Source organism: Gnatocerus cornutus, chromosome 4 (genome assembly GCF_029298725.1).
Source record: "Gnatocerus cornutus isolate USDA-ARS CGAHR chromosome 4, icGnaCorn1.1, whole genome shotgun sequence".
In the NCBI taxonomy this organism is placed as follows: Eukaryota; Metazoa; Arthropoda; class Insecta; order Coleoptera; family Tenebrionidae; genus Gnatocerus; species Gnatocerus cornutus.
The window spans coordinates 6,225,133-6,237,401 of record NC_142236.1 but is presented as its reverse complement, the minus strand read 5'-3'; the positions used below and the strand labels follow the sequence as shown (position 1 = coordinate 6,237,401).

Here is a 12,269-nt window from a genome sequence, read left to right as displayed (position 1 = left end):
TTCTGGATTCTGAAAAATTTCTTGATTTTTTAAACTGTAGATCAGTCAATTATCAGGTTTTTAAGGATTAACTTATATTTAATGTTAGACCATTTAGATGCTTTCAGTTCTGCGGATTTATAATAATTTTTTTAATCATCTAGATTTTCTACATTTTGTTGCTATTGGTTCCTCTTGATTGATTTTAGAAATTTGAATTTTTTGAATCTTTGAACTTAATCAAATTTTATTATTCTATTTTTTCTATAGTCTAAATTAGTTTATTCCTTAAATCCTTTAGTCTTTTTAATTCTGTATTCTCTATTTTGACGACACTTTAAGGTTATCACTATTTTTTACCAAACTAACACCCAAGTAATACACTACAAGCTTAATCATAATCCCTCAAAAATTATTATCTAACTTTCTCTCATCCTCGACAAACTCAATCAATAGAATTTTATCACCTTTCTTAAAACCGGGATTTACAAACTGTCAGATTATCTCAATTTATTGCACCATTTAAACTTATAAAAACCCAAAGTCCCTCCGGTCTAAAATAGTACCAAATTATGACAACGCGAGCAACAATTTTAGGACTGTTCGTCCTCTTCCAGACCACACTCATCTCAGCCGACTACAAAATCGGTGTCGGCAGAGCTGACTGCACCGGACCAGCAGCTGAGATTATCTTTGTAAGTCTTCACCAGCCAATCTGACACGTTAACAGTTTTGACTTAAAGATGGGCTACGCGAAATTGAGCCAAGTCGGATGTGGCCTTCATTTAAGACAGTTCTCGAGGGCCTTCATAGTAGATGATGGTACCAAAAGAGTGGCCTTCGTTTCTGTGGACTCTTTGACGATGGCTCATAGTATCAGAAGACAAGTTTTAGTTAACTTGGCGAAGCGTTACAACGATACTTACACTGAAAGTAATTTGGTCTTGAGTGGTACTCACACTCATTCCACCCCCGGGGGGTGGCTCATGGACTTGATGTTGGATATCCCGTGTCTGGGGTTCATCGAAGAGAGTTTCGACGTTTTGGTCGAAGGAATCACTCAAGTGAGGTTGTTAGGGTTTTGAACTTGTGACCATGGGAGTTTGTAGAGTGTGATCAACGCCCATGAGAATATGGTCGATGGTAAGATCTTTCTCTCCTCTGGAATTCTTCTGGAAGCGAACATTAACAGGAGTCCGGCGTCGTACCTCTACAATCCACAGGAAGAAAGAGACCAGTAGGTACTGATAGTGCTTCCAAGTCTTCTTTCTGTCTTCCAGATACGAGTACAATGTTGATAAGGAAATGGTACAACTCAAGTTTGTGCGATCTTCAGACGACAAGCCCATTGGCGCTATTAACTGGTTTGCCATCCATCCAACCTCCATGAACAACACTAATTGTCTTATCTCTTCGGATAATGTTGGGTACGCTTCTATTCTCCTGGAGGGTATGGTCAACGAAGGAAACCTTCCAGGAACGGTACCACCACTTTTCTTAACTCTTTCTTTAGTAATGAGTGATTTCAGGGGGATTTTGTTGGTGCTTTTGCTTCGTCAAACTTAGGCGACGTCTCCCCCAACATCAAAGGACCGATCTGTATTGACACCGGCGAAGAGTGCGACTTTGTGACCAGTACTTGCAACGGAAGCGCCGCGTTTTGCATCGCGTCCGGTCCTGGAAACAACATGGTGGAGAGTACCGAAATTATCGCCACAAGGCTGTTCCAGAAAGGAAAGGTACGTGGGTTACGAGTGGTACTGTTTGGTACTATTTCCTCCTCTAGGAACTCTTCGAAGGGGAGAGTGTTGAGGTAACAGGACCGGTAAAGTTCATCCACCAGTACGTCGACATGCCGAACGAAAAGAGTACGATTGTGTTAGCGAATGGTACCGAGCAAGAGATTCATGGTTGTACCCCGGCGATGGGTTACAGTTTTGCGGGTGGTACCACGGATGGTCCTGGCGAGTTTAACTTCGAGCAAGGAACGGTGACGGATAATCCGTTTTGGGACGCGGTTAGAGACTTGGTTTTTCCTCCAACGGAGGAGCAGATTGCTTGTCATGCCCCCAAGCCCATTCTGATCAACACTGGAGGAGTTGACTTTCCGTACCCGTGGCAGCCTCGAATTGTAACCACCCAACTCCTTACCATTGGTAACGTAGCTCTCATCGCCGTCCCCGGGGAGTTTACGACCATGTCGGGACGCCGCCTCCGCAACGCCGTCAGAGACACCATCATTCAAAATGGAGGAGCGGAAGACACCAAACCGATCCTCACCGGCCACAGTAACGTCTACACGAACTACATCGCGACCTTTGAAGAGTACCAGGTAACCAACTCCACCAATCTTCCTTTGTTTTAACATCTTCTGGTAGTTGCAACGGTACGAAGGAGGCTCCACAATTTACGGTCCTCACACTCTCAACCTCTACATCAACAAGTTCAAAGAACTCGCTGAAGCCCTCATGAAAGTAAGTTTGACTGGAGCTTAAGACACTCTTTGAAAGGGAGTTTTAGGACGCGGTACTAAACCCCGGACCGACTCCCCCAGACTTCTCCTCCGAACTTATAACTCTAGTGGGTCCAGCATCCAGCGATGGCGTCGCGGACGGTCAAAATTTCGGCGACGTTTTGGTACCACCTCCAGACAGTGTTACCGCAGGCCAAACGGTTTCTGTAGTTTTCGTAAGTTGGTACCATGGTAATATCGTGAAGTTTGAACGTTTTAAAGGTTGGAGGGAACCCCAGACATAACGTCCAACATGGCGGCTCGTACCTCGCGGTGGAAAAACTAGAAGGAGACGACTGGAAAGTGGTTGCTTCGGACGCTAGTTGGAGCACGCGGTACGTCTCATTTTAAAATTTCAAGTGGTCACTGTGTATATTTCAGGTACTTGTGGAAAAAAACGAATTATGAAACGGGTGAAAGTCAAGTAACGGTAGAATGGGACGTGGGGGAAGAGGTAGAGGCAGGAAAGTACCGGATTAGACATAATGGGCACCATAAGAATGAGTTTGGGGATCTTCATGAGTACGAAGGTGTGACGAGCACTTTTACTGTGGCCTAGTTTAGGACCCTTGACACATAAATAATCACTAATCCTGTTTATCCTCTTTTGTTGACAATAAATTTTATCAAAGATTGATAACAATGAGAATTCAATGATCTGAAAAATTCTACAAAAAAACTAAATACATAATTATAATTATAAGAAAAATTAGAAAAAACGACATCATCCAAAAAAGAGAATAAAAACTTCTTAAAATGCAGATAACTTGAGTAATCTACGGGAATCTAAAATATTTTTTGAAGAAAAAAATATCTAAAAAATTTACAGCGTCTTATGCTAAGATGTTTTTCGAACAAACAAGAATAAGAAAAAAAGTTGTGATGAAAAAAATAAAATAAAACAAAAGTAGGAAAATCTGTTTTGAGAAATCTCAAGAAAATGTGTGATATAAAAAATAGTAGATTATTGATACTACTTTTTCTTCAAACGTTAGATTCAGTTCCAGGACCGACAATGAGTGAACGCAAATTGAACTATAAACATGGATGGCGATGCATGTAGATATCATTAATGACATTTACTGTGAAAAATATTAGTTTCAAAGTTAAGATCGTGCAAGTGCCATACAAAATGTAAGTCTCAAATAATAACCGTCACAAAAAGTACTTTTCCTGCCCATCGAGCGCTTTTTATTACTTATTACAAAATTGTATACTTTACTGTCAAAAAACGATTAAAAAAAATAGTGACGTTTGTTGAAAAACTCTTTTCTGTGACCAGAAAATTGGACGAAAAAGTATTAAATGGAAGAATCAGATTATTAGTAATGGAAACAAAAATAAAAAATGTAAAAAAAATGACGTTAAAAAATTTAAATTAAATCAGAAAAGAGAGAATGGTAAAGTATGGAAAAGGCAAATTAATGGTGCTTTCTTCAATGAAAAACAGCGCAGAGAAAAACGGTGAAAATTTTGCGAACAGGTCTCAGGGCTTCTTTTTCGAGTTTCTAGAAGACATCGCAGCCGAAAAAAAAGATATAAATTAGCGGACTAACAAGCAATGAAATAGAACAGAAATGAAGTAAGAAGAAACAAATCTCGTGGTGAACTGTTGAGATATTAGATGAGATAAAAATCAATAAATAACAAATGACGAATGGTGAAAATTTTAATAGAAATTAAGTCAGTATCGAATAAATCGAAATCAACTTTTTGCACTATAAGATAAAAAATTATAGAATTAAAATCGAAATGCATAACATGGCAAAATGAAGAACGAAGAACAACATAACATAAAGAAAATTTCAATAGAAATCCTATAAGAATAAGAAACCAACCTTCGAGTAAAAAAAGAGTTATAACATGATGATAAAGTCCAAAGGCTAAATAAAAAATGTAGAATAGAAGAATAGAAGAAATTTAACCGAAATGGAAGACGAAAAGAAAGAAGGGAAGAAGAGGAAGGAGAAGAAGGAGAAAAAGTAAAGATCTTAATGATGAACGAAAAACTATTTTAAATATTAAACAGAAGGAAACTAAATAAAATTGAAAAAAAAGGGAACAATAATTTTTAATTAGTACAGACAAATCCATTTTGTGCGCCTCCGTCATTTTTCATAGCATTTGTGATACTCATTTGCGGCAAGAAAATCACCTTTTGAATGTCTAGGCAGTCAAAAGTGGCATTTCGAATAGTTGGTTTTATTTTGCAGGTTGGCATCGCTGCATAAATGTCAGTTGTGTCCATTTGTGTGCCGATTTGGAGGCCAATGACCTTCGAAAATAATAAAGGTAGATTAATTAAGCAAAGATACCACAAAAATTTGCTGAAACACATTTGAATTTAAATTAATCTGCAATCGTTTGATTTGAGTGAGATGCTACCAACCTATTTCCCAGCTGATAAAATTCCCCTAAATGAGGGAATGACGTTTCAAATTCAAATCAAAAGTCAAAATAAATAACTATTAATAATTGTCGGCGCACAAAATTTCGTGTTTGACACGGCTAGAAAATGTTTTGGAAATGCTCGGAAATTATACTTTCCTCGCATTTCCAAAAGACCATTTTCTAGCCTAGTGAAACAAATAACTATTTATCAGACATCTACTTCAGTTTGAGATTATACAAAATTGAAAGAGTCGAGAAAAAAGCTCTAATCACCTAAAACAAAAAAAAATCAACAACGACACCATATGAAGAACAAACGTACTGCAAGCGCCAATTGATAATTGACAGAAATATTCTCAGAAAATTTAATTTTGAATGTGGGAGCAGCATTCATCAGAAAAATCAAATACAACCTTTTATTTCCTTCGTTCCAATGATACCATTTGACCTCATGCAATTCCTCCAAGATTTCTTCAGACTGGAAAAGAGTTAAAAATGATGTCATATTATCAACTTACCATATTCTCGATTATTTGTCCGCTTAATACGAATCCTCCCAATGTTGCAAAAGCCACCAGAGCCAGTGTTAGTATGCGGAAGTACTGTGCTGAGATAGACCCTTCAAACTGCAATTCTTTCTAAGATAAGGTAGAAAATTTTTTATTTTTACCGCAAAATAAAATAGAGCCACATTAGCCATTTCGATGGTTCCGACAATGTAAAGAGGAAAAACGAAGATTTCTGCTCGACGTAAAGCCTCATGCATGTGTCTAAAATAGAATTAAATAGAATTGAAAGAAGAAAATGAAACAAAAAATGTCTTTACTTGGAGAATTGTATGTGGACGACAATAAGATGACGCAATTTTTTTGTAATGTTTTCGTGGTTTACAAGATCTTCCATAGAATTCAAATCTCGGATGTGATAAATCAACATTCTTCTTTGCAACTCCATTTCGGCAATGGTGTAGAGACTGGTAAAAAGAGGCGTTCCGATGCTTATATACGCTACGACCGGGATGGATAATTGAAAACCCAAAATTGGGATTTTGCTCTACGAGATTTATTAGTTGATGAAATGATTTAATTGAATTTTTAATTTTACCCATTTCCCGAAAAACTTCTGAAGTAATGGAATATAAAACAAAAGATCATAGTCGTCGTCTGTTGGAAACCAAAAAGCCACAGTAATTAGAAGTCCACTTGTAAGAGTCCCAATCATAAAAACAGTTATCCAAAACACAGTCTTCTTCACTTTCTTCTGTATTTCCAAATTTGCGTCCTCAAACCTCAAAATTTTAAGTTTCGGTATGTTTGTGGTGGCAATACTTTCAGCAAGCGGCTGATATAAAGAACAAACAGTTGTCTGTAAGTTAATACACAAGTAAAAAACTCTAAGATTGGTACTTAGGTACTTACGTATACAACGGTGTAGTACATCGTGCTGTAATGAACCAAATAGTCCAAGTCGAATTTTTCCAAAAAAAAGTAAGCTTGTATTAAACACAAGATAACTAGAACTATTCTGGCGATAGAAAGCCAGAATCGAAAAAGTTTCACATGGAATATATCAATTGTCAAAAATTTGCAAATGGTCATGTAGTTGGCGTTGGTAAAAAACCACCGCCATCGATTTTTCCCCAACAAAAGAATGTTGTTCATGGTCTGACAGGGTTGGATACTCTCGTACTAAAGGTTATTTAGGTTAAATGTCGATGGTGGTTATTATGAAAATTGTTTGAACCTTCATCAAGTCGTTTTCAAACTCATTTTACCAATAAGAACAAACTTATTCAAGAAGTTCGAATTAATTTGTTGTCTTAGAACTCATTTTCTAGTTATATTGTTATTATCTTGTAATGTCGTTATTATTAAAACGAACACTTTACAATTAATGATTTATTTTTAATCAAAGTTCCATTGTGAAGATTCAATTTACCAATTGCCAATGTCCATATTATGACAATAGCAAACTATTTATATTTTCTCAAAGGAGGTCAGTCAGGTTGCTACTTCAGCACCTTAGCGCAATACCTGAGCACTACAATCTATTGTCTTCATTTTTATACTGTTTTCCGGAAATCGTCATTGAAACAGCATTTCCTTACGACATTAGGCGCAGGAAAATTGGATTTCCCTGACTAGTACTGTAAAAACTACAAAAATGACGCAAAATAATTAGTTATTTAAACAAGAAAAATGTATTCAAAATTTCGTAAATTACACTATTTACAGATATTAACATTAATTGTAGAATTCGATATAATTGTAATTTAAAAATAAGCGCTTGTGTGGAGTACTAGGCGGACGTAATTCCAAATAACGTCTGTATGTAGCAAGATTTCTTTCATCAACAACTACAAAGCGTCGAGGTTTTTTTGTTTTAGAATCAGGAATGTGTACTATGAGCACGTTATTTTGATCATCAATGTCGTCAACTAACATCCTTGATAATTCGTCGCATCGACAGGCTCCAGACACCCCAAAAATAAGCGCCACCTGAAATTACCAAATTTAATAAAACTTAAATATGTAATCATTGTAATAACTTACTTTCATTAATAAAAATTCCTTGTCGGGAGCTTCAAGCAGAAATTTATCTATCTGGTCCCGAGACAAACATTTCGATTTTTTTGGTTGGTAACCAGTCGATTTTCGTTTTAGGTAAGCAGTTACCTTACAAAACTTGCTGATATCCAAATTTTCCTTCAACAAAAGCACGGCTTTCAACATAGAGTAAATGCTCCAGAGACTTGAAGCCTTATAAGAACTTGATTTTTCCGCAAAATAAGCCAGAAATACGTCTTCCGTTAGCGAAGTAACATTTTTAAGCCTGCGCCAATCTTCAAAGATTTGGAACTGCTTTTCATACCGCTCCTTAGATTTCGACGGTAACAATTCTTCTGTAGCAGCAGCGGCTGCTTTGCTTAGGTCAAAAGGAACATCCTCACCAGTGTTTTCGCTTGTATTCATAATTAATTAATGAAATAAACACACAGCTCTGACGTACGCACAAAATTTTATAATTGTTTTGTTTGTAACCATCGTTTTCAACAAATTGACAAACTAGATTTTTGCGCAATTAATTAAAAAACTTGTTGGAAAATCTCGATTTTTAGCGATTTATTGCGATTTCCGGAAAAATTTAATACAAAACTCGCCAGTAAAATGTCTTACTTGACTCGGAGCTTTAAAATACTCGGCACAAAGTGCCTCGTATTTCAACATAGCTTCTCTTCAGTAATGAGACATTTTCCTGACTTTTATGTAAATAACTATTATTTTACGTTTTTTTTTTGTTTCAGTTTTTTCATAATCTGTTATTTTTGCTTCTTGTCTCCCATTACAACGTGTTGTTTTTATTATTATTTTTATATTCGTTTCTTACAATATTTATACTTATACAGATAGATGCATGGTCCACAATGAGCTTGTTTGACATTTATCTAAAAACTACAAACGATGGAAATTTAAAATTTTGGGAACAATAGTTGACAATGACATTATCACATTATTGCGAAACTTTCTGTTATACGAGAATAAAATGTCGACACTTTACCTTTGTCCCGTTTATTTAGTTCGGTACCTCAGATTTAGGAAAAATTTCAGCAAAAAAGAGAATATTTAGACATTTTTATTTGGACAACTTTGAAAATGTCAATTTTTTTCAACACTGTAATTTCGTTATTGTTAGTGCGACAGGAACGAAATTTATGCATGTTGTTTTTTTTGTTTGTTTTAGTAATTTCACTAATTAGCAAAAATTTAGATTAAAAAGTCAAATGTTTTGAAATTTTCGTTTTAAGACCAAAAAAATGCCACCATTTTTTTTTAAGATCCTGTAATTTCTTTATTTTTTATGTGACTTTAACGAAATTTGTGGCGATTGACACTCTTGGCCGTCTTATTTACAGTGCCGATTTACAAAAATATAGAGCAAAAACGAGAATTTGTAGAAATTAATAATCTAATTTTTCTTAGAAGCATAAGGGACCAAGGGTAAAAATATGAAGACATTATTTCTGGACCAAAGGTTACAACTATTACGCACGATTTGAAATAAATAGTCATTAAAAACTCGCAATTCGCTCTTAAATTGCATATTTAAAAAGAGATTAATAGCACCACAGTGATTTTTTTAGAATACCTGTTTTGTTAATTTTCTCGAAACTATAATTTATGGAGATAAACCCTTATGCTTCTGAGGTACCGAGTTATTTAGTTAGTGAACTTCGAAAAATTTTAAACAAGAAATAGTTTTTTTATTTCTTTTAGGATGATTAAACAATTTTCAATATTCTTTATTAAATTTATTTAATTTGGACTTTTTACTACTTTCGATTCGCTTATTAATTCAGTCATATTCCAAAGTTTTAGAAAAGAAACATATTTGTGAGAAATAGATTAAATTTTCGATTAAATTTCGTATTTAACATTAAGAATACAAGTGTAAGAGCGCCAGCTTAATGATGACTTAAACTAAAGATCCGTTAAAGTATTGTTACAACAATTTGACAAAAACTCACTTTAAATTTGAACTGAACTTTAAAATGATTATGAAACTGGCCTTATACAATAAAAATGTGACTTAAGGCAGTAAGGAATTGACCGGTAAAAAAAACGGTGGCCAACAAGTGTTGTGTAAGAGTGCGGAGCCTGGATAGTTTATTTCCCGGATGCTTAGATGGCTGACTTCCAGGAAGGGTTCTGGATGGTAGATTTCCAGAAGGCGAGGGCTACATGTCGTACTGAATGGTTTACTAATATGTTTTGTTGCGAGATTTTTGTGACTACCCAATTGTGCTAAATCCGGACCTGACTAGATGAGTCAAGTACCATTGTGTTGGTAGTCAGAAGTACCTTTTCGAAGAAAAAATTGAGTACGACCCTGTATTAAGGGTTCGTTTCGTAAATTTAGCGTTTTAGCGTAAAAATCGAATTACACAAGAATCAAATACAAACGAATTTTTTACACATTTATTAAATTTGCCAAATTGTAAAATTTTATTTCGTATTTTTGACGCTTTAGACGCCACTACCTTTTAAATCTGGAATTTTTACATCGATTTTTTATTAATATCAATTTTGCCAAAAAAACATCGACTTTTAATACATACAGAGTGATTTTTTTAAAACGGCAGGCGTTGTATTTTGTTATTAATAATTTCAAAAAAAAAATGCTGATTCTTTCTGTTATTTGCTGCTTTTTGACATTACAATAACGGCATTCTTTTATTTGACACCATGCACCTAGATTTTATTAACTTTTATTGCTTATTTTTTTTCAATTTTGATAATTTTTTTAAAAATATTTTTGGTAAAAGTAGAACATATTGCACATTTCTGAATCAAGAAAATTAATATCTTCCAAATTATGAAAAAAAAATATGGGTTCCAATTTAAAATAAGAAAGTTGAGTATCGCCCAAAAGAAACTAAGACATTTAGAAAATTTTAAAATCATCAGTTTATAGTAAATTAAAAACCATTTAATTTGTTTTTTAAATTTTTGAAATCGGTTTGTAAATAAAAATTCTACAACGCCTGCCGTTTTAAAAAAATCACCCTGTATATATTTATTTTCGATGAATCATTAAAAATCGATAACTGCGGTTTCGTTGTATGTATTTTATTTTACACTCTTGATTTTGGTAATATTTATAACGAAGACTGGAAATTAATTATATAGTTATATTATAGAATTTTTATTTTAGAATTTTGTTTATTCTTATTAATCTTGAATTTGTTATTTTTTTTATAATTTATTTACTTATTATTTTGTTTATTACTTAAGGTTTTTATTTATTTTTGTTTTTCTAGTATTTGCTTGTTATTTTGTTGCTTTATTAAAAATATTATTAATTTTTGTTTTTCACAATAAACTATGCTATATTAAGTTTTTTATTACTATTTTTCAAGTTCAACATTAATTTTTTTACTCGATGTTCCCAAATTTACTACTTTTGACAACCTTATCAAAGTGCCAAATTCGTATTTTTGCTAAAAATACAAAAATGTAACTTTGATACGCTTGTTGTCTTGTCAATTTCCAAAGTTTTAGTTTTACAAATTTTGTGTTTCTGGTTAATGATTGATTTCTGTAAGATGAGGACGTTGACGATATTGACGACGACAAAAGAGAAAGAGAAAGAAAGGAGAAGAAAAAAAACGTACGATAAACCAAAAATTATGAAACCAAAATTTACTAAACAAAATTTGAGAAATAATATGAAAACAATGATTTTAATTAGTACCAGAGATATCTATTTCTAAAACACATCTACTTTACTTTGAGATTATACAAAATTGAAACTGCCGAGAAAAGTGCTCTCATCACCTGAAACAAAAAAGTCAACGACGATACCAAATGAAAACCAAACTCACTGAAAGCGCCAATTGATAATTGACAGAAATGTTCTCAGAAAATTTAATTTTGAAAGTGGGAGCAGCATTTATCAAAAAAATCAAATACAGCTTTTTATTTTCTTGAGTCCAATGATACCATTCGACCTCATGTAATTCTTTCAAGATTTCTACAGACTGTAAAAGATTTAAAATAATGTCATATTAAAATATTACTTACAATATTCTCCATTATTTGACCGCTTATTACGAATCCTCCCAATGCTACAAAAACCACCAGACCTAGTGTTATTAAACGGAAGTACTGTGCTGAGATTGACCCTTCAAACTGAAAATTTCTTCTAAGACAAAGTAGATGGAATTTTATTCTTACCGCAAAGTATAATAGAGCCACATTAGCCATTTCAATGGTTCCAACAATGTAAAGAGGAAATACAAAGATCTCTGCCCGACGTAAAGCTCGACGTAGTTGTCTAAAAGAAATTGAAAGAAGAAAATAAAAATAAGAGAAGTTTTTACTGGTTTAATTGTATGTGGACGACGAGAAGGTACCGCAACTTTCTTGTAATGTTTTCGTGGATTTCAAAATCTTCCAAAGAGTTTAATTCTTGGATGTGATAGATCATCATCCTTCTTTGTAACTCCAATTCAGCAATAGAGTAGAAGATGGTGAAAAGAGGCGTTCCGATACTTATATACGCTACGGCTGGCATGCATAACTTTAAACTCAAAATTGCGAATTCACTCTATAGAATGTGTTAATTAAAGAGACAATTCGATTGTATCTAGGATATTTACCCATTTCCCAAAAAACTTCTGGGATAAAGGAATAAAAAACAGAAGATCATAGTCGTCGTCTGTTGGTATCCAGAAGGCCACAGTGCTCAGAACTCCACATATAAGACCTGCTATCATAAAAGCTGTTATCCAAAACACCGTCTTCTTCACTTTCTTCTGTATTTCCAAATTTGCGTCTTCAAACTTCCAAATTTTTAGTTCCGGTACGTTTGTGGTGGCAATGCTTTC

General features: G+C 34.1%; 2 protein-coding genes across 2 annotated transcripts; one reads left to right on the top strand and one right to left on the bottom strand.

Moving 5' to 3' along the window:
• Nucleotides 1–551: 551 nt before the first annotated feature.
• Nucleotides 552–3,050, top strand: LOC148176255 (pan-ceramidase-like). Its single transcript, XM_088034257.1, has 10 exons — nucleotides 552–674; nucleotides 723–1,043; nucleotides 1,089–1,216; nucleotides 1,260–1,461; nucleotides 1,509–1,718; nucleotides 1,766–2,311; nucleotides 2,358–2,453; nucleotides 2,500–2,667; nucleotides 2,714–2,826; nucleotides 2,873–3,050. Exons 1-10 carry the CDS (start codon nucleotides 552–554, stop codon nucleotides 3,048–3,050), a joined length of 2,085 nt encoding a protein of 694 aa, XP_087890383.1.
• A 2,048-nt stretch (nucleotides 3,051–5,098) lies between these two features.
• Nucleotides 5,099–5,582, bottom strand: LOC148176254 (uncharacterized). The gene is made up of 4 exons (XM_088035029.1): nucleotides 5,553–5,582; nucleotides 5,401–5,508; nucleotides 5,205–5,360; nucleotides 5,099–5,155 (listed from the first exon to the last, which is right to left on the bottom strand). Exons 1-4 carry the CDS (start codon nucleotides 5,580–5,582, stop codon nucleotides 5,099–5,101), a joined length of 351 nt encoding a protein of 116 aa, XP_087891155.1.
• Between the last annotated feature and the right edge of the window lie 6,687 nt (nucleotides 5,583–12,269).

Excerpts from the sequence above, each read along its gene's own strand:
- LOC148176254 (XM_088035029.1), bottom strand. The coding sequence starts at position 5,582 with ATGGCTAATGTGGCTCTATTTTATTTTGCG. Across the intron at positions 5,509-5,552 it reads TGGCTCTATTTTATTTTGCG|TTTGAAGGGTCTATCTCAGC; the intron begins GTAAAAATAAAA and ends AAAGAATTGCAG. Across the intron at positions 5,156-5,204 it reads ATTATCAATTGGCGCTTGCA|GTGATTAGAGCTTTTTTCTC; the intron begins GTACGTTTGTTC and ends TTTTTGTTTTAG.
- LOC148176255 (XM_088034257.1), top strand. The coding sequence starts at position 552 with ATGACAACGCGAGCAACAATTTTAGGACTGTTCGTCCTCTTCCAGACC. Across the intron at positions 675-722 it reads CAGCAGCTGAGATTATCTTT|ATGGGCTACGCGAAATTGAG; the intron begins GTAAGTCTTCAC and ends TTTGACTTAAAG. Across the intron at positions 2,668-2,713 it reads AAACGGTTTCTGTAGTTTTC|GTTGGAGGGAACCCCAGACA; the intron begins GTAAGTTGGTAC and ends AACGTTTTAAAG.